Source organism: Hemiscyllium ocellatum, chromosome 16 (assembly GCF_020745735.1).
Source record: "Hemiscyllium ocellatum isolate sHemOce1 chromosome 16, sHemOce1.pat.X.cur, whole genome shotgun sequence".
Classification (NCBI taxonomy): domain Eukaryota; kingdom Metazoa; phylum Chordata; class Chondrichthyes; order Orectolobiformes; family Hemiscylliidae; genus Hemiscyllium; species Hemiscyllium ocellatum.
In genome coordinates, this window is record NC_083416.1 from 53,910,220 (window position 1) to 53,932,043 (window position 21,824).

Below are 21,824 nucleotides of genomic sequence, written 5' to 3' on the forward strand. Positions count from 1 at the left end.
ATCAGCTACAGGACAGGGAGCCAAGTCAGCCCATCCAAGATCCAAGAGGTGGAAAGTTGAAGGTGCCATTGGAATCATGGATAAATGGAGGCAGACAACTGGCAGCAGTAGGTCCACTCTCCCCAGAATGGATTCACTATGATTTGATGACCACAAGTGTAATACCAACTATCTGCCTCCAAATTGATAGGCTGTGGTCATCTAAATTTTTAAGAATTCTTCCCTACCCCACAAAGTGCCAGGGAACATCTTTTACTTTTTCTTCCCCCAAGTGTCAGGGCAGCATGGTGGCTCAATCAGTGACATGGCTACCTCACAGTACCAGGGACTAGGGTTCGATTCCTCCCTCGGGCAACTGTCTGAGTGGAGGTTGCACATTCTCCTTGTGTCTGCGTGGCTTTCCTCCCACAGTCCAAAGATGTGCAGGTTAGGTGGGTTGGCCATGCTAAATTGCTCATGGTGTACAGGCTAGGAGGATTAGCCATGGTAAGTGTAGGGTTACAGGGATGGGGTGGGGTCAGGGTGGGATGCTCTTTGGAGGGTTGGTGGAGACTTGATGGGTCGAATGGCCTGCTTCCACACTGCAGAGATTCTATCATTCTATTTTATTCTAATTTTCAAGTAGATCTCCCTGTGAGTCCTCCCACTTCTGCCTGTTGTCCTTCACTGAATAGGCTTGGAGGCAGCTTCATAACTGACCATGTCCAGGATGGTTGTGACAGACTTTCTTACCACAGTCACTTCTGCACTGTGACCCAACTGAGAAAATGCAGACCACTGTTGATTTGAAAGTCTATCACCCCATCCAGCCAGCTAATGATAACGTATAGTCTGAGAGAAGTTACTGCAGAACACACACATGAACTGCCACACTATTATTAATACAACAACACAAATACACTGTATTTTAGTCAAAGGAAAAAGTATCAGTTTAGAACAATAAATAAGAACAAAATAATGTAAATCATAAGCAAGTGATATTTTCTCCCTGAACATATATTTGACATGACATAATTCAAAAATACTGAGCAAACTGGAAATTGGAATTTTTATACTGATGTTGGCCATTAACTTTCTCTCCAGTTTCTGTCAGTGCAAATTTTACTAATAGGTGCATGACACAAATCTGAGGAGTCATTTGCTTCAAATTACTCCACCCACTACAAGTTCATGACCAATCATGGCCAGATCCAGCTAAATAGCTACAATCTGTAATCACAAATGTACTGTGCCAAAGAGCACCAGTGATATATAGGCTTACTGCCAGCTTTATGCTTTCCAGAATCAAGCCATGTACTACAGGTGCCTCCACTTACTTGGCCTCAGAATGCCAACAGCATCCCAATGCTATTCCCAATTTAGGATTTATCAAACTTTGTTTTCTGCCATAGGGCAGCACAGTGGTTCACTGGTCAGCACTGCTGCATCATAGCGCTAGGTACCTGGGTTTAATTCCAGCCTCAGGCAACTGCCTTTGTGGAACATAAACATAGAACATGATAGCGCAGTATAGGCCCATTGGCCCTCGATGTTGTGCTGACCTGTGAAAATAATCTGATTCCTATCTAACCTATGACCATTCTATTATTGTCCATATGTACATCCGATGCCCATTTAAATGTCCTTAACGTCAGCGAGTCTACTACTGCTGCAGGCAAGCCATTCCATGCCCATGCTACTCTTTGAGTGAAGAAACTACCCCTAATATCTGTCCTAAATTTATTACCCCTCAATTTAAAGCTACGTCCTCCCATGTTAGCCTTCACCATCCAAGGAAATAGGCTCTCACCATCCATCATATCTAACCCTCTGATTATCTTGTACATCTCGATTAAGTCACCTCTCAACCTTCTTTCCAACAAAAACAGCCTCGGTTCACTTAGACTTTGCTCATAAGACTTCCCTTCCAAACCAGGCAACATCCTAGTAAATCTCCTCTGAACCCTTTCCAAAGCTTCCATATGTTTCCTATAATACGGTGACCAAAACTGTACGTAATACTCCAGGTGCAGCCTTACCAGTGTCTTGTACAGCTGAAGCATGACCTCGTAGCACTGAAACTCAATCCCCTACCAATAAACACTAACACACCATATGCCTTCTTCACAACCCTATTAACATGGGTGGCAGCTTTCAGGGATTTATGCACCTGGACACTGAGATCTCTCTGTTCATCTACACTGCCAAGAATTTTACCATTAGCCCAGTACTCTGCATTCCTGTTATTTCTTCCGAAGTGAACACCTCGCACTTTTCTACATTAAACTCTATTTGCCACCTCTCAGCTCAGCTCTGCATCTTATCTATGTCCCTCTGTAACTCACAACATCCTTTGGCACTATCCATAAATCTGCCTACCTTAGTATCATCCGCAAATGTACTAACCCATCCTTCTACGCCTACATCCAGATCATTTATAAAAATGACAAACAGCAGTGGACCCAAAACAGATCCTTGGAGCACATAAACTGGTATATGAGCTCCAGGATGAACGTTTCCCATCAACCACCACCCTGTCTTCTTTCAGCTCGCGAATTTCTGATCCAAATCGTTAAATCACCTCAATCCCGAAACTCTATATTTTGTGCAATTTACTGAAGTCCAAACGCACCACATCAACTGCTTTACCTTCATCCACCTGTTGTGTCACCTTCTCGAAGAACTCAATAAGGATAATGAGGCACGACCTACCCTTGACAAAACTGTGTTGACTACCCCAAATCAAATTATGCCTTTCCAGATCATTATAAATCCTATCTCTTATAACCTTTTCCAACATCTTACCCACAACCGAATTGAGGCTCACTGGCCTATAATTACCAGGGTTGTCCCGACTCCCCCTCTTAAACAAGAGTTGGGAGGTCATGTTGCAGCTGTACAGGACATTGGTTAGGCCAGTGTTGGAATATCGTGTGCAATTCTGGTCTCCTTCATATCCGAAAGATGTTGTGAAACTTGAACAGGCTGGGGCTGTTTTCCCTGGAGCATCGGAGGCTGAGGGGTGACCTTATAGAGGTTTATAAAATTTTGAGGGGCATGGATAGGATAAATAGGCAAATTCTTTTCCCTGGGGTTGGGGAGTCCAGAACTAGAGGGGATTGGTTTAGGGTGAGAGGGGAAAGATATAAAAGAGACCTAAGGGGCAACTTTTTCGTGCAGAGGATGGTACATGTATGGAATGAGCTGCCAGAGGATGTGGTGAAGGCTGGTACAATTGCAACATTTAAGAGGCATTTGGATGGGAATATGAATAGGAAGGGTTTGAAGGGTGGGATATCTGGTCAGCATGGACGGGTTGGACCGAAGGGTCTGTTTTCATGCTGTACATCTCTATGACGATGACTAAAGGGAACAACATTTGCTACCCTCCAGTCTCCTGGCTCTACTCCCGCCAACAATGATGGCATAAAGATTGAAGCCAAAGGCTCTGCAATCTCTTCCCTGGCTTCCCAAAGAATCTGAGGATAAATCCCACCCGGCCCAAGGGACTTATCTAAGTTCAGATCTTCCAAATCTGCGAAAATCTCCTGTTTGTCAACCCCAATCCCATCTAATCTTGTAGCCTGGATCTCTGTATTCTCACTAACATTGCCCTTTTCCAGTGTGAATACTGATGAAAAGTATTCATTATGCGCTTCCCCGTGTCCTTAGATTCCGCACACAACTTTCCACTACTATCTTTGATTGGCCCTAATCTTACTCTAAGAGTTTGCACATTTTCCCCATGTCTGCATGGGTTTCCTCTGGGTGCTCCAGTTTCCTCCCACAGTCCAAAGATGTGCAACATACATGGATTGGCCATGCTACATTGCCCAAGGGATGTGCAGGCTAGGTGCATTAACCATGGGAAATGCAGGGTTACAGGGAAAAGGCAAGGGATGGGTCTGGGTGGGATGCTCTTCAAAGGATCGGTATGGACTCAATGGTCTGAAAGGCCTGCTTGCACGCAGGAGAGATTCTGTCCTTCTGCCAGATTCCTTAGTCTATCCCAAATAAAAACAGCATGCTCGAAACACTCAGCAGGTCTAGCAGCATCTATGGAAAAAGAAACAAAGGTAATGCTTTCCATCAATTATGTACTCAGGTCAGTTCCTTCTTCAGAACTGGCCTGAGTACATGGGCATCCCAAATCAACAGGTAATAATTAGTCCAGACATCCCATTATCCAGATTGGAACTACAGTCAGGACAACACAGAATCCCAGATGTAGCAGACTCTGTGGGAACTGTATGCAAATGGAAGATTCTGATGAGAATAGCCCCCGGCCAAACCCCGTCTGTGGCTTGACCAGAGACACACTCTCATCACGCAGGTTGGACACCTCCAGACCCCACTAGCCCTTTGTTGGTCTGAACCCCACAGCATGTGCCAATCTGACACCCCCCAGACAACATCCTGACATCAAAGAACCCTGAACACCCTATCACATACCTGGTACCTTCCCTATCATGGCAGCCTACTTCCCTGGCACCTTAGTCCCCTTAACCAACTGCCACCCCATACTTGCCCTACATTCATAATCCTTCATAAGAGCAGTCTACATGTTTGGTTGCACTGCTGAACATTTAATTCACAGAACACAGCTCAATGATTCCTGCAAAAAGGGGTTGTGGTTTCTATAAAGATTTTCTTTGCTGTTCGATTTCTGGACAGATTCCTAACAGGAGACCCCTTACCATGAATCTCCAGCACAAAAGACAGTGGAAGTTGAGTAGCTATGTTTTAATCCAATTGGGGATACAGAAAGGGTTTTCAATTCTGATTGAAATATGTACGCCAATGGGTTAGATCCATCAGATTGAACCTTAAGCCTTTATGTTCCCAATCTGGATTTGCGGTTCTGCTAGAACATATCACAGAATTTACAGAAGGACACTTCAAAAATGTTAGTGCAATTAGGCAAGCTCCACATGGTTTTCTGAAAGAGAAGTCATGTTTGATTAATTTACTAGCGTCCTTCAGAGAAGTAACGAGCAACTTGGATACAAAGGATCCTGTGATGTAGTGTACTTGGATTTTCAAAAGGTATTTGATAAGGTATCATGTCAACAAAAAAGCACAAAATACAAGCTCAAGGTATAGGGGGTAGCATATAAGCATGGACAGAGGGTGGCTGGCTAACTTGAAGCAGCATGTAGAGAAAAATATATCATTTGCAAGTTGGAAAACACTAACCAATAAAGTGCTGCAGGAAGGCCAGTGCTGTGAGGTCAACTCTTCAAAAGCTATGATGTAGAGGTGCCAGTATTGGACTGGGGTAGACAAAGTTCAAAACCATACAACACCAGGTCATAGTCCAACAGGTTTATTCGGTATTACCAATGGAGTGCCACAAGGATCGGTGCTGGGTCCATTACTTTTCATCATTTCTATGAATGATTTGGATATGAACATAGGAGGTATAGTTAGTAAGTTTGCAGATAACACCAAAATTGGAGGTGCAGTGGACTGCAAATTACTCAGATTACAATGGGATCTTGATCTGATGGGCCAATGGGCTGAGGAGTGGCAGATGGAGTTTAATTTAGATAAATGAGAGGGGCTGCATTTTGGGAAAGCAAATCTAAGCAAGACTTATACACTTAATGGTAAGGTCTTAGGGAGTGTTGCTGAACAGAGATGTTGGAGTGCAAGTTCATAGCCCCTTGAACATAGAGTCGCAGGTAGATAGGATAGTGAAGAAAATGTTTAGTATGCTTTCCTTTACTGGTCAGAGCATTGAGTACAGGAGTTGGTAGGTCATGTTGTGGCTGTACAGGACATTGGTTAGGCCACTTTTGGAATATTGCGTACAATTCTGGTCTCCTTTCCATCGGAAGGATGTTGTGAAACTTGAAAGGGTTCAGAAAAGATTTATAAAGATGTTGCCAGGATTGGAGGATTTGAGCTATAGGGACAGGTTGAATAGGCTGGGGTTGTTTTCCCTGGAACATCGAAGGCTGAGGAGTGACCTCATAGAGGTTTATACAATCATGAGGAGCATGGATAGGATAAATAGACAAAGTCTCTTCCCTGGGGTGGTGGAGTCTAGAACTAGAGGGCAATAGGTTTAGGGTGAGAGGGGAAAGATATAGAAGGGACCTAAATAGACAACTTTTTCATGCAGAGTGTAGTGCATGCATGGAATGAGCTGCCAGAGGAAGTTGTGGAGGCTGGTACAATTGTAACATTTAAAAGGCATCTGGATGGGTATATGAATAGGAAGGGTTTAGAGAGATAAAGCCAAGTGCTGGCAAGTGGGACTAGATTAGGTTAGGAAAGCTGGTCGGCATGGACGAGTTGGACCGAAGGGTCTGTTTCCATGCTGTATATCTCTATGACTCAATGACTCTACTAGCTTTCGGAGCACTGCTCCTTCATCAGGTAACTGTGGAGCAGGATCATAAGACACAGAATTTATAGGAAAAGATCACAATGTCATGCAACTGCTACGATATATTGAACAAACCTAGATTGTTATTTAGTTTATGCTGCATCCTTTAAAAGCTGTGCAAATGGCTTTAATGAAGGGACCAAACGTATGGTTGATAAATTTCCTGATAACAAAAAGATAGGAAGCAAATTAATTTGTAAGGTATATAGATAGGGTGTGAGTAAGGGAAAAAATGGAAAGTGGAGTATTATGTGGGCAAATGTGAACCTGTCTAGTTTTATAGGAAGATTAGAGAAGCAATAGGTTATTTAAATGGAGGAACATTGCAAACACTGCACAATAAGGGGTGTGGGAGTCTTGCTACTTGAACCACAAAAGGTTCATATGCAGGTACAAGAAGTGATTACGAAGGCAAATGGAATATTGCTGTTTATTGTAAGGGAAATGAAAATATAAAAGTTGGGAGGTTTTGCTCCAATTCTATGCTGCATTGGTGAGATTATACCCAGATTATTATGCACAGTTTTAAACATAAAGAATGTAATAGTATGCATAGTAGTTCAGAAAGGTTAACCCGACTGATTCCTAGGATGAAGGGGCTCCCTTCTGAAATGAAATTGGACATGCAGTGATTGGAACAAGGCCAGGTGGATCTCAGACTATGAGATCCTTGATTGGGCATATTAACCTGGGTCAATCAGGGAGCCCTGGTTGACAGATATAAACAGGAGATACAGAAGGCCTCCTCAGTCTAGGGACTGGCTTTGAGCTGGCTGGCCACAGCCCATGTACAGTGCACATGTAAATAAAGGTTGATTTGGTAATGGCATACTGGCATCTATGCAGTGATTTTAGAGAGATTTGCTATGCATTCATTGGGGAGTTTAGATAAATGAGTGATATTCTTATTGAAATACATCAAGATCACAAGGAGAATTAACAGGGTGTGGATGTTGAGAGGATATTTCTGTTTGTGGGAGAGACTAGAATTTCAGTACTTAGTTTAAAACGAGTATCGCATTTAAGACAGAGATGAGGAGAATTATTTTTCTCTCTGGCGGTCATTAGTCAGAGGAATTCACTTCATACTGCATGATTGAATGTTTTTAAGGCCAGTTAGAGACTTTTGATGGATGTGGAAGTCAAAGTCAAAGGTATGGTGGGAGGCAGAAAGGTGAGTTGAAGCCACCATCAAATCAGCCATGATCTTAACAAATAGCAGAGCAGGTTTGAGGGTTAAATGGCCTACCATGCCTCCTAATTTGCATTTAAGCTCTAGTGGATATAACACAGAACTGAATTCTACCTTCTCCTTTCACACAAATGGGCACATTGTTAATGATTCAGACAAAGAGCTGTAGTGAACATCTAACAAAGGCCTACCTTAATTCAGAATCCAAAAGCATACTTAATATTGCTCTATCGTTTACTTTGCTCCTACTTCCCTCTCCTCTGAGTCACTGACAGCCCTCAAACCTTTTCCATTATTTGTTCACGGGTGGTAGATGTTGCTGCCTAGGCCAGCAATTATCAGCTATTTCCAAATGCCCTTGAGAAAGTGGTGAGCAGTTTTCTTAAACTACCGCTACCTTTGATTTGTAGGTCCACCCACAATGTTGCTGCAAAGGAAGTTCAAAGATTTTGACCCCACAACGGTGAATGAATGGCAATTAAATTCCGACTCGGACGGTGTTTGGCTCAGAGCGGAGCTTGCAGGTGATGGTGTTTTCGTCTATCAGCTGCCATTATTCCTCTCGGTGGTAGAGAATATAAAAACCACAAGCTAGAGTAGGTAATTGAGCATGTCAAGCCTGTCCTGCCATTTGACACGATCCTGGCTGAGCTCACCTCAGCCTCAATGCCAGGTCACAGGTTTAGAGGGTGATGTCAGAGAAGTTGCAGGAGCTGCTGCCTTACATCTTGATGATGATACACAATGTTGCTACTATTATTTGGAGGTGAAAGGGGTGAACATTGAAGATGATGGACTATCAAGAGGGTCGCTTTGTCCTGGAAAGTGTCAAGCTTCTTCAATGTTATTGGCGCTGCACTCAGTTAGATAAATGGAGAGTATTCCATTATAGTCCAAGCCAGGGTATCAACTCTGATTCAATGAGGATTGCAGGAGGGTATGCCAGGAACACAATCAGGCACATCTGAAATCAGGCATCAATCTGGTGAAGCTACAACATGGAGTTGCTCTTTTGGCATTTAGAATAAGCAGCACGTGACAGAGTTAAATGATCTCACAACCAAAGGATCAGATGTCAGCTCTGCAGTCCTACTGCATCCAAGTGGTCAATGGTGGTGGACAATTAAACATTCACTGGAGCAGAAACACCATAAATATCTCCATCTGCAACAATTGGGAGCCTAGCAAAAGCCAAGGCTGAAACAGTTGTAAGCATTTGCAGCCAGAACTGTTGACTGGATGATCCATTTTGGCCTTAAGATTCCCAATATTATTCGGTCAGCTTGATTCATTCTACATGACATCAAGAAAATCAACAAGCTGAAGATACTGGATACAGACCCTGACGAAATTTCAACAATAATATTGAAGACTTGTGTTTCAGAACTAGCTGCTGGTATCTACCCAACAACTTAGGAAGTTGCCCAGGTATGTCCTGTCCACGAGAGTTAGACAAGTCTAATCTGGTCAATTACCACTGCATCAATGATCCCTCAATGATCAACAAATTGATGAAAAGGGTTGTCAACAGTGCTATCAAGCAGCACTTGGTCAGCAATAACCCAAACATCGATGCTCAGTTTCAGCTCTGCCAGGGTCTCTCAGATTCTGACCTCATTACAAACTTGGTTCAAACACAAACAAAAGAGGTGAACTCAAGTTGGGGGAGTGAGGTGACCGCCCTTGATATTTGACTTGAGTATGTCATCCAAGAATCCCAACAAAACTGGAGTCAAAATGAGACAGGGGAAAGTTCTCAGCTGGTTAGAGTCATTGCTAGCACAAAGAAAGATGGTCATTTAAAAAAAAAATCATTCATGTTTGGGACTAATCTGATCTCAGAGCATTTGAGAGGTTGGGGACATCTGGAGGAGGCCAAGGTGAGTGAATGGCGTTCTATGGTTTATTGTGAGAAGGTGCTCAAAAGTTGACGGGAAGACACCAAAAACTCAGCTTTCAGATTTCTACCTCCCTCCCGCAAAGAAAGATCACTCAGCGCATGGTTGTAACTGGTGACTTGCAAAGTGGAGGAGAGGCGTTTAATCTATTTTTACAATATAAGTGGAATACTAGTCCCTTTCATATTCATGGTAAAAAAAAATCACATTGCAGTCAGAAGCTTAAGTTCACCTGGAACAATTTAGAAACACTTCCACACATGATTAATTTTATTTCCTTTGCAGTTTATCACAATAGATACATGCCTATATATTCATTTATGCTGATGTTCACAACAAAATAAATCAAAATTAGCAACTGGTCTCTTTTTTGCAAGTCACCTTAAAAGATCATGATGCCATTTGGGAAACACATATGGCACTTGAAATTATGTGGTGTGCTGCCATAGCTCGATTTTCTGAGAGATCTTAACTACGTTTTGTGGAATAATTAAGCATTTCATCATGAGGATGAACCTTTTACAAACAATTTGCCAACCACAAATAGCATCCGTGAATTAAGGAACTCTCACTGTACAAACCACTTGCTTTGATTTATTGTGATACAAGTAAAGACGTACATACATACACTCACTGGACTATTAACTCAGAGACCCAGGTAATGTTCTGGGGACCCAGGTTTGCGTGCTGCCAATTTGAATTTATTAAAAATCTGGAATTAAGACACTAATAAAACCACTGTCAATTTTCAGGAAAAACCCATCTAGTTTAGGAAGGACTTTTCAGGAAACTGCTATCCTTACCTGGTCAGGCCCATGTGGCTCCAGACTCACAGCAAAGTGGTTGACTGTTGACTATCCTCCAGACAATTCTGGATGTTCAATAAATGCTAGGCAGATAGTGATGCTCACAGACCATAAATGAATAAAGAAGAAACTAAGACACCAGTGAACTGAGCCATAAAGAATCCAAACCAATTGCAAAGAAATCAGAGGTTCCATTACTAATCATGCATTCGTTTTCCATCAAACTAATTATTACCTGTTCAACGAAAATGGTTTTTACTGCTGTGTTAAACCTTAGTTAGAATTGTGAAGAGTTCAACATTGAAAATAATTCTTTTGACCTGTTTAAAATCATTTTCCTGCAGACATGAGAGAGAGAGACAGATGATGGGATTGAGGGGAGGGGGGAGAGAGAGAAAGAAAGAAAAAAGGGAAAATGTGTGCATCAGAGAGACAGCATGAGAGAGAGCGAGATGTTTATATTGTCAGCCCTGTCGAAGTTGAACAAGGGCTCCAACACGAAAGCACAGCTTGTCATACCATAAGGTTAGATCTACATAGATTCTGGTTTCTCTTTGATAACTCGGATTTCTTTAAGGGAATCCTTTCTCTGAAAGGTCTCCCTATTGCAATACTGCTACATTTCAAAGACTCATCCAATTTAGCACACTGCAATATACCTGTCTTGCTAATGTGTAATTTTTCATATATTTGTCCAATGTAAAAGTAAAGGACAAAGAGCTGTCTCATGAGAGTTATCCAATGTAGCAGAACAGGTGAGCTCCCAATTAGGGAGAAGCAGCAAGCATTTCAACTGTCAGTATTTGATATTGATTTGTCACTTGTTTTATGTCTGTATTATATTCTGCTGACATAAATCAGCTCAGTTAGTCCTGTCTGCTAATGCATTTAATGGGAGAGAAACAGGTTAATCCTGGAAAACAAGCACAGAAATCACGGCACGCGATTAATTTGCTCCTTCCATAGCATTACAGGTAGCATGGTAATTCTTTTTGCTGCCACTGCTTTATATGGCTTTTGCATGCTGCCAAAGTTAGCCATGCTGTGAATGGCTACACACACCAACAGGGGCCCCATATCACTTGGAGAGAGTACTACTTAAAGACAATCTCCAGCTCCTAAAGAGGAGATGCCCTGTGGCTACAAATGATCCATAATGGATGGACACACAAGAAAACATATACCAAAGTTTTCTGACATTGCACTGGAAGTCCTGGTAAAATAAGGAGAGACATCCTTTGTTTGCAGCGTAACAGGGGTTCTTCCAGATACAGCATGGGAAAGCACTGGGGGTCAATGCCAGGAATAAGACTAAGGGCAGGAACAAGTTCAACTACCTCACAAAATCATCAAGGTCATCTTCAACTGGCATTTCTTACCAACTACACCACTAGACTCATCCATTGCTCAATGTTCTATATTCCCATCACTCACTTACCAACAATGCCCAATCTGCAGTCAATTCTTCATGCAACTTGCTTTTCCTCACAATCTCACATTTAGCACTGCTGCAGTCTCACATCCACACTTATAGCTTGCACAACATAGGTAACTATTTAACCAGGAGTAGTCATCCTACTGGATTCTATTATTATATTCCGTTGTACAATTGCACATCCTATTATCCTCATCAACAATGAAAAATCATGTGCCCAATACAATTTTCCTTTTTGCAGCTAAGCAGAGAATTCCAGGCCTGTTTTAATCACATTCTTTTCTATTTTCCTAAATCAATCGGACAAGTATCCATGGCTTGTTTAAGTGAAAATTTGTCCTACAGACATTTCTGTGATCTAATGTTCTTATCTCTCCACACCCGCCTCTACCTAATTTCTCCTGAAGTCAGTAACTAACCATGATGCTATACAATTATACTGGCCTCAGCAATCTTTTAGGTCATTCTTTATGACAGTCTAACTGAACTTTTTACACAGCAGGAATAATCAATGTAAAAAAAAAGCAATTCTAATCACATTTACAGAAGAACAAAATCCTACCAAAGGGCTTGCAAACATCTAATAACGTTTCTATAATTATTGGATATGGACAACTCCAGAATGAATTTCAGGTTCTTTGTGATAGATGCTCAGGGTCAGATATACAATTCAAAGGCGGTGGATTTCCACCCTGAGAAATTTTACTCAATACATCAACAATCTTTTTGACAACAGTTTTTACTGTCGATTTTCAACCTTTAATCTTTTGAGGGTTGATGCTCCTAAAGTGCTGATAGAAGCTTCAAGTTTCACACGCCCCCACCCTCCACCCCACAGCACACTGGACCACATTCACTTCAAACAGATAAATCAACTTGACCCCATTCTACCTATGAATCCACAATTCCCACCTAATAGCATTTGATCTTTGCTGACTTTGAAATTGGTCCAAGTTCCACTCTAAGTAGCCAAGAGTTTTTAAAGCAAAGCTTTCTTGTTTCATCTGTGCCATGTTGTGATTTCAGTGAAGACTAGGCTCTAAGTGCCAAACAATGTCAAACCATAAGGGAAACCTGGCAAGTTGCAAGTAAATGGCCAGAAAAGGCCAAAATAATTTTCCAAAAACTTTTTGGCAGGATACCTCAGTGGTCCCCAAAGATGACAGTATTGTAACAGAGATGCAAATCTTCTTTACACATTGTGAGCACCATCCATTCAAATATCTGCTTCCATCAGGCATCAATGAAAATAAAAACTTGTGAAAGTTAGCCACAAATTTCTTCCATCTGACATCGATCCAAAGAGCAATGGCCCAAGGAGCTGTCTTATTTGTTTTTTATAAGAATGTCGATGATGTTTCTACACCTAGTGCATAAAGCAAATAATCCCTTTCTGCAACAGAGCTTAGGATGGAATTCTGCCTTGGGAAATGTTGAAATTTAAGAGAAATAAGCTACAGGCATTGGTATCACTTTTACCAAGTAGAAATTAAAGCAGCAAAAAGTCTGGTGGCTATGCTCATTGTTCATGTGTTTGTAAAGAGGAGCTCCAAGTTATGTGTATTCTAACAGAGGTCAATTGATTTTTAAATTTATCCAGACAGGAAAAGATGTGATGCTTAAGAAATTTAAAAACTTCAATTTGTTTTTCTCAACTGAAGTTAGTGTTAGAATTTATTACTGTCCTGTGAACAGAGGGAAGAATACTAAAGGAAGAGGGGGACCTTATAGAAGTTTATAAAATCATGAGGGGCATGGATAAATAGACAAGATCTTTTCCCTGGGGTGGGGGGAGTCCAGAAATCAAAGGCATAGGTTTTGGGTGAGAGGGGACAGATATAAAAGGGACCTAAGGGGCAAATTTTTCATGCAGAGGGTAGTTGTGTATGGACTGAGTTGCCAGAGGAAGTGGTGGAGGCTGGTACAATTAGAGCTTTTAAAATACATCTGGGTGGGTATATGAATAGGAAGGGTTTAGAGGGATATGAGCCAAGTGCTGGCAAATGGGACTAGATTAGGTCGGCAAGGACGCGTTGGACCAAAGGGTCTGTTTCCGTGCTGTACATCTCTATGATACTAAATGAGACTAGATTAATTTAGGATATCTGGTTGGCACAGACAAATTGGACCGAAGGGTCTGTTTCTGTGCTGTACACCTCTATGACTATGTTCTATTATGGGAAACGGAGGTGATTGTATTCTTAGGAGCACAAGTCACGGCTGGAATACTTAATGAGTAGTTTGTACTACTATTTACAAAGGAAGAGAAATGACATAAAATATCAGAAGTGAAGATGGTGATGGTTGAGCTGCAAATTGAGAGAAAATTAGATCTTGGAAAAGCTTGCAATGCTTAGACTGGTTAAGTCATCTGGTGCCGATGGCTTACATCACAGATTGCGAACAGTGATAGCAGAAGAGCTTCCCTTAATCACCTTAATTCCTTCAATATACGAGAGATGCCAGAGGACTGGATTGAGACAAATGTGACATCTTTATTCAGGGATAGGTGTAAGACTTGACCTAGCAATCAATTAGTTTAACATCATTAATGGAGTAACATTTTAGGAACAATAATCAAAGGGGAAGAGTAATTAGGAAATAATGATGTCCATATAGATTTTAAGAAGATGTTTGACAACTCATCACATAAAAAACTGTGGCTCATGGAGAAGTGTCAGCTTGGATCTTTAAAAATGGCTCCAGCACCAAAAACAGCAAGTTGTGGTTATTTTTTCAGATTAAAGGATGGCAGATAGTGGGTCAATGCTGTAATCACTGTGCATATATAAATGACTTAGATACAATAACACAAAATAAAATGTCAGAATTTGCTGATGAGAGCAAGGAAGAGCAGCAAGCAGTGAGCATGATATTAATTAACAACAACAGGACATAGACTGGGTGGCAGATGGGGAGACAACTGGCTATTCAAATTGAGTCAGATAAGTGTGATGGCATACACTTGGGCAGAATAGATAGGAAGAGGCAATATAGATCTATTGGCACACTGCTAAAGAACATATAGGGACAAGGGTACCTGAGATATATTATTGAAGTTGGCAAGATATTATGAGTGTGTCGTTGGCAAAACGTATGGAAAGTGAGATTTCCTAAATGTGTACAAAAACAGGAAAACTCTAGATAGTCACAAGAAGAGTACTACATCTAGTTCGGCTCACCACACTTTAAGGAGGATGTGATGGACCTTGAGAGTGTACAGAGAAGATATACTAGCACTGCTCCATGGATGGGAAATTTTTATTATAGGTTTTGGTTGGAGGAGGGATGGGACTCAAACCTGAAGCTTCTGGCCTGGAGGAAGGGACAGTATCACTGCACCACAAGATGGCTTGAAGGTATAGAAACTTATTTCTCTCAACCACTTCCTGAGGTAGCAGGTCCCACATTCTGTCTATTTTCTGTTTTCAGAAATATCTCCCCATTTCCTATTGGATTTATTAGTAACTGGTTTGTATAATTGCCCCTAAGTTTCTTGTATTCTCTTACAAAATGACAACAGTTTATTCTCATCCACCCCTTCAAACCCATCCATAACTTTAAAAGTCTCGATCAAGTCAACTTCAAGTTTTCTCATTTGAGACAGCTGTAATCAAACAGTCCTGCTACCATCCTTGTATGTCTTTTTTTAACTTTCTCCAGTAATCCAAATGCTTTTCTTTTCAGTATGCAGACTAAAACTATGCACAGTGCTATAAGTTTGGTTGACCAGAGTCCAATACAAGTTTAATGTAACTTCACGATTTTTGAATTTGGTACTCCTAGAAATAAATTCCAGCATTTTGTTCACATTCTAAATTGTTTTATTGACCTGAAATGTGGCACTTAATGATTATACACTTGGATTCCTAGATTACTTTGATCCACTACTCCATTCAGCTTCTCCATTTTTATGGTTTGATGAAGTTTCTGATTTTCCAAGCAAAATGCGTCACTTCAGATTTATCAACATTAAGTTTTCCACTCAACTTCCAGTTTACAAATGTTCTAATGTCTTCTGTGCTGCAATTTTCTCAATGTTAGCTATGTTTACCTCTGTCTGCCAAAACCAAAGTTAGGTACTTTCTATGAATTCTGATATAGAGTTACTTATTTGCAAGTTCAGATCTTTAACGTACCTGATGAATAACTATGATCCAAGCAAGGATCCTTCTGGAATAGTATTTCAACCTTCTAATCAGAAAAGGTATCTTGTATCTTTACTTTGTGCTTTCTTTTATTTTGGCAATTTGCAATTACTTCAGCCTTTTGTTCAATGACATTACGCCCCTAATCTTTGTCATTCACCTCCCGTTTGGTATCAGAGGTTTGTTCAAAATCCAAGTATATGACATCTACTACACTGGCCTTTTTAACTCTTCCCTTTACTGCTTCATAAAACTTTATCAGGTTAGTTATTCATGACTTTTGGAACCCTCACTGATATTCTTTTGGGTATACCTTCAGTCTTCAAATGATCTTCATCACTTAATTTAGTACAGATTCCAATATCTTTCCTATCATTGTCATTATGCTGACTGAGGTTCTGGGTTTTTGGCCTATCATGATAAGAACGACATTAGCAGCCTGGCAGTTCTCCGGCACAACATATTCTGTAAAATCTCTGTACATAAGAACTAGAATCTCTGGTCTCCTGGTCTCCTCAAGTCTGCAAAGCTGCACACCACAGAACATGGGTTTTATTTCCTTTTCATGTTTCCAATTTGTCCATTATTTTTTCTTAAATTTTGATGTTATTCTCTAAAGCAGGTATCCACCAGTGTCATTCTGCTTCTGCAGCACAGAGAATTTAATGGAAATTTAATACTAATTCCCCAAAAGTTACACTATCCATGACAATTTTACATTTCAGGCCAAATTACCGCTCAACGTCAGTACAGTATCACTTCAGTTGCCAGTGTCAATGCATGTGAGGTGGTCCTGGAAACTGTCACTTGGCCCCAGAGGCTCATTGTCATTGATCCAGCACTGTGTTGTCGCGGAGACAGTGCCCAACCTCAGCAGGCATGTTTTCTAGAGTCATACAGCATGAAAACAGACCCTTCAGCCCAACTAGTCCATGCCAACCACATTCCCAAACTAAACTCATCCTACTTGTCTGTGTTTGGCCCATATCCTTCCAAGGCGAAAGTGAGGACTGCAGATACTGGAGATTAGAGTTGAGAGTGTGGTGCTGGAAATGCACAGCAGGTTAGCAGCATCCGAGGAGCAGGCAAAGCGATGTTTTGGGCAAAACACCTTCATCATTCCTGAAGAAGGGCTTTTGCCCGAAACATCGATTTTCCTGCTCCTCGGATGCCGCCTGACCTGCTGTGCTTTCCAGCACCACTCTCGATCCATATCCCTCCAAACCTTTCCTATTCATGTATTTATTGAGAAGTCTTTTAAATATTGTAACTGTACTTGCAGCCACGATTTCCTCTAGCAGTTCATTCTATAAACAAACCACTCCGTGTAGAAAAGTTGCCGCTCATGTCCTTTCTCCTCTTAGCTTAGCTTAGATTTGAACATGCTAATGAAAACACCCTTGCTATTCACCTTATCTATGACCCTCATGCATTTATAAACTTCAACAAGGTCACCCCTCAACCTTCCACATTCCAGTGAAAAAGACCCAGCCTGTTTTTATATCTCAAACTCTCCAATCCTGGCAACATCCTGGAAAATCTTTTCTGAACCCGCTCCAGCTTAATGATATCCCTCCCAAAGCAGGGCACATTCATTTCACGAGTATCACATAAGAGCAATGTAAGTGCTGGTCTGGCCAACCAACATCTTTGATCTCACTAGCCACCATTCAACATCAGTGACAGTGACAGTCCCACCCCTTGCAAAGCAACAGTGTACCCCCCACACCATGGCAGTCTACCTGCCATGCAGTGACAGTCAACTAACCGAATAGTAACAAACCAACATAAATATCGCATGACATACACACACGTCAAAGATAGATCCATAACCCAACAGAATTGTTGCTTAACCAGTGATGAGTTTCATAATACATAACTAAAAATAAACATATGCTTAATTTTATGATTAATTCTTGCAACCTAAGTACACTTGTGCTACAGAGAATCAGTGGAAAATTTCAGAACCCGTACTCTAGTGATGTGTCAATTTTATTCAAGTTATTGTTAGTAAAAGCTGAAGCAACGTGGTTATGCAATAACTGCCATTTATACCGTCACCCACAAGTTTATTGTGCTCACCATTTAGGGACCCGCTTCATAATGTCATTTTCCTTTTGTTATTCATGTATCACTGCAACACTTCATTACTTTTTATATTAACAATTTGATTTTGGAATTTCTTCTCGCTTCCAGATATGAATGTTTAACAAACAAAATTAAGTTCTTTATATTTCCTTGTGTCCAACTGTCCTTTAAAATCTAAATATGTTTTATATATATATATTTCCATAGACACATATTTTCCCTTCAATTTTTGTATTATTTAAGGTGCCCCAGAACTGGCTTGCTTGCTTTTGGTTTTTATTAAAATACATTTCTCTTGAACCGATTGCATTTTGAGGATGTCCTGGAGTTTTACTGTTTCTCTGTTCTTCGGGATTTTCTCTCAGTTTACTTTTGATAGTATAATTCTCATTTCCTCATAGCTGGTTCTTTTCTGATGTATACCTTCTTTTCACTAAAAATTCTGACAACACTCATGACCAGCCCCTTTGTGACTGCACTTTAATGTAGCTTCTCAATCCTACTTTTTTTTTAAATTAAAAGACAAAGCTATCACTGATCACTTCCTTGAATTCTTCCCCACCCCCTATCCCTCTACGGACTCAAAATCATTCTTTATCCACCTTAGAACGATCTCTCTGCACAATATTCATAATTAATCCATTGTCGAGGTTTATTTTAAATTGACCATGATACTTCAGTAACTGCTAACCTTTTCAAACACTCACTCTCCTCCACCTTTGGTATCCTGGCCTCCAATGTAATTTGTCCTAGTTGCTCCCATGCTATGGTCACCATCAGGGTTCAATAGGCTTCCTGCTGGAGTCAATACTAACTCTGCTGGAGGTACATGCTTGAATTTCCCCAGTAAGGCTTCCATCCCTGCTTAGTCTTGTTCCAGTTCTGCGGCGAAGTCACAAATGACACCTACATCTGACTGCAGCCATGGGGCATTATTGATCCCAAGCCATTCTGTAAGTTTTGAAAACATCCACCATACCATCCTCATTGCAATGTCTCTCTTCCATGAACCCGCTCAGTGGGGCTGCCATGGCTTGGTTTCATTTTCACCTGCCAAACTATCACCAGTACTACTCCAGCAAAAGCATCTCTTCCAACATAGAAGGCACTGTATAAATGCAAGTTGTGACTGTTCTTGCATGTGGCACGTTCTATGCATTGTTATACCCAGTCACTCAGGAGTTCCATAGAATAACCAGTTTAATTGTGACCTACCTCACCACTGGTTCAGGGATTGATTCCGTATTAGCTGGCACCTGAACACCTTTTTCCCATTCCTGTCGCCACTGGTCAGCTAGAATGTAGTACTCATCCACGTTTAGCTGGTAGGACTCAGGGAGCTTCATGGCAGTGATCAGATCTGTTCGAAAAACCTTTTCAAAAAAAGCAAGAAACAAAGTATTAGCTTGTGCTGATTCCCCGATTGTCACTTCACAGCATCAAGTAGTCCTTTAAGAGAGAAACCTTACTGTTGCGTTGGAAGACAAAGGGTGATCAAAGTTAAAGGTGATTCCTTTAAGAGTAAATATAGAAATACTCCAAATGAAATAAGAAAAATACAGACTTGCTGAGTAATTACTTTGTGTCAGCTTTCACAATAGAGGAGATAAATCATATAGCATTTCAGAAATTAGTAAAGGTCAGATACTGAAACTCACTAATCTTACTTTCAGGGTACAAAATAGTATAAGATAAAAGAAAACACATACAACTCTACAACACCCTGACCCATTCTCCAACAATCCTTTGCCCTTTCAGATTAGATTAGATTAGATTACTTAGTGTGGAAACAGGCCCTTCGGCCCAACAAGTCCACACCGACCCGCCGAAGCGTAATCCACTCATACCCTTACCTAACACTACGGACAATTTAGCATGGCCAATTCACCTGACCCACACATCTTTGGAATGTGGGAGGAAACCGGAGCATCCGGAGGAAACCCACGCAGACACGGGGAGAACGTGCAAACTCCACACAGTCAGTCGCCTGAGGCGGGAATTGAACCCGGTCTCTGGCGCTGTGAGGCAGCAGTGCTAACCACTGTGCCACCGTGCCGCCCACAAGAAATCGTCTATGCCACATTTCCATAAAATCCATGGAAGTGCAGCACCTGCACTTTTACTTAATCTGTGAGCATTGTGAAAGACAGTCTAAAGGAGGAGACAGAACTCTGTGTGTACTTCTTTCAATGTATACACCTAATTTGTGACTCATAATGCAGCCTGCTCTATACTGGGGCGACAAAATGCATACTGGGTAGCCACTTTCTGGAACATTTCCATTTATTTTGCAAATGTGAATCCAAGCTTCCAGTCACTGCCATTTTAATTTTGCACCTTACTTACCGTGTGACCTGTCTGCCCTTGACAGTAATCATGTAGGCAAGGTCAGAAAGTAGTAAAAAGTGAGGTCTGCAGATGCTGGAGATCAGAGCTGAAAATGTGTTGCTGGTTAAAGCACAGCAGGTTAGGCAGCATCCAAGGAACAGGAAATTCGACGTTTCGGGCCAGAGCCCTTCATCAGGATTTCCTGATGAAGGGCTCTGGCCCGAAACGTCGAATTTCCTGTTCCTTGGATGCTGCCTAACCTGCTGTGCTTTAACCAGCAACACAAGGTCAGGAAGTAGACATAGATCCTTATGTATGCTAAGTGGCCAGAAAAAGCACCACTCCAGCTGCATTGCCATTTTTGGCAGATGATAAAATGCCAACATTTAAATGAGTCAGTAATGACTTGGAGACTTCATTCACCCTGTTATCAATCATCAACTCAATTCACTCCAGCAAAAAACTGACATCTAGAGGCACTGGGTGACGCATGTCAGTTGGAATCAATTTAAAGGGAGAAATCGGCACATTATCAGGTACCATACTAATTCAGTTCTTGTAATTTTTTTTGTGGTTGCCACCTATTCTTTTCCTCTGCTTTCTTTGCTATACCACCCATCATTTTTACTGATGGGTTGCAGTGGCAAGAGACCATAAGGTAGCTATATAATGGATACTCATATGACACATCCCTGCATAGACAGATATTGACAGACAGGGACACCGAGAGTCACTCCTACCCGACTGGAAAGCAGAGCTTTAATTTATAAAGAAGGCTTTGCTTTATGAATGCATTTGTCAGTTATCCTCCACACTGCAGTCAGGCTAACCTTATGTACTGCTCCATCTGTGGTTATTAAAAGTCACCAAAATCTTATGCCAAGTCATCACTCGACTGCTAGTGGGTAAATCCATGCCTCAAATCCAGCAAGTTTCAATGCTATCGAGACCTAGCTGCCCAGTAATATAGCACACTGCAAATGTAAATAAGTGCTAGGATCCCTCAAGGCCCTAGAAGTTACAGCTGGTACAAATGTGGTCAAAATGCTCCTTTTATTGATGCTCATATATGTTGACGGAAATGAATATTACTCTCTAAACAAGCAAATTATTTGTTGCTTAAAACAACACACAAGTCAACATGTTGCTGGCTGTTAAGACATTTCTGTTAGTTGAAACGGGAGAATTTTTTGTTGACTGAAATATCTAATAGCTGCATGGGCAGTCCTGTCTGCAGCTCCGTAACCCTTCCCACCACAAATATGCCAGCATCCACAGACCCTTCTCTGTGCGCATCCATTTTCACAGTTACCATTCATTGCAGCTCATCAAAGCAACTTCCAGTCCTTGCCAAGAACAATATCTACGTGCACAACTTTATGCCATCATAATTTTACAGACAGCCACACTGCATGTCTGCATGTCTTATTCTTCACTAGTACTCAAACATGGAAGGAATCACTCACAATACGATCAAGCTGCATTTGCAAAGGAATAATCTGCTGAATGACAGGCAGTTTGGGTTCAGCCAAGATCACTAATTCCTGACATTGTCA

The 21,824-nt window shown here is 41.2% G+C and overlaps 1 protein-coding gene across 2 annotated transcripts in view; it reads right to left on the reverse strand.

Annotated features, from left to right (window-relative positions):
- The window catches only part of jade2 (jade family PHD finger 2), a 197,453-nt gene that overhangs the window by 117,223 nt on the left and 58,406 nt on the right, over positions 1–21,824 (reverse strand). For both annotated transcript variants that reach the window (XM_060837269.1, XM_060837270.1), the window contains exon 5: positions 19,156–19,313. In XM_060837269.1, coding sequence (XP_060693252.1) covers positions 19,156–19,313 — 158 coding nt within the window. The remainder of the gene's footprint in view (positions 1–19,155; positions 19,314–21,824) is intronic.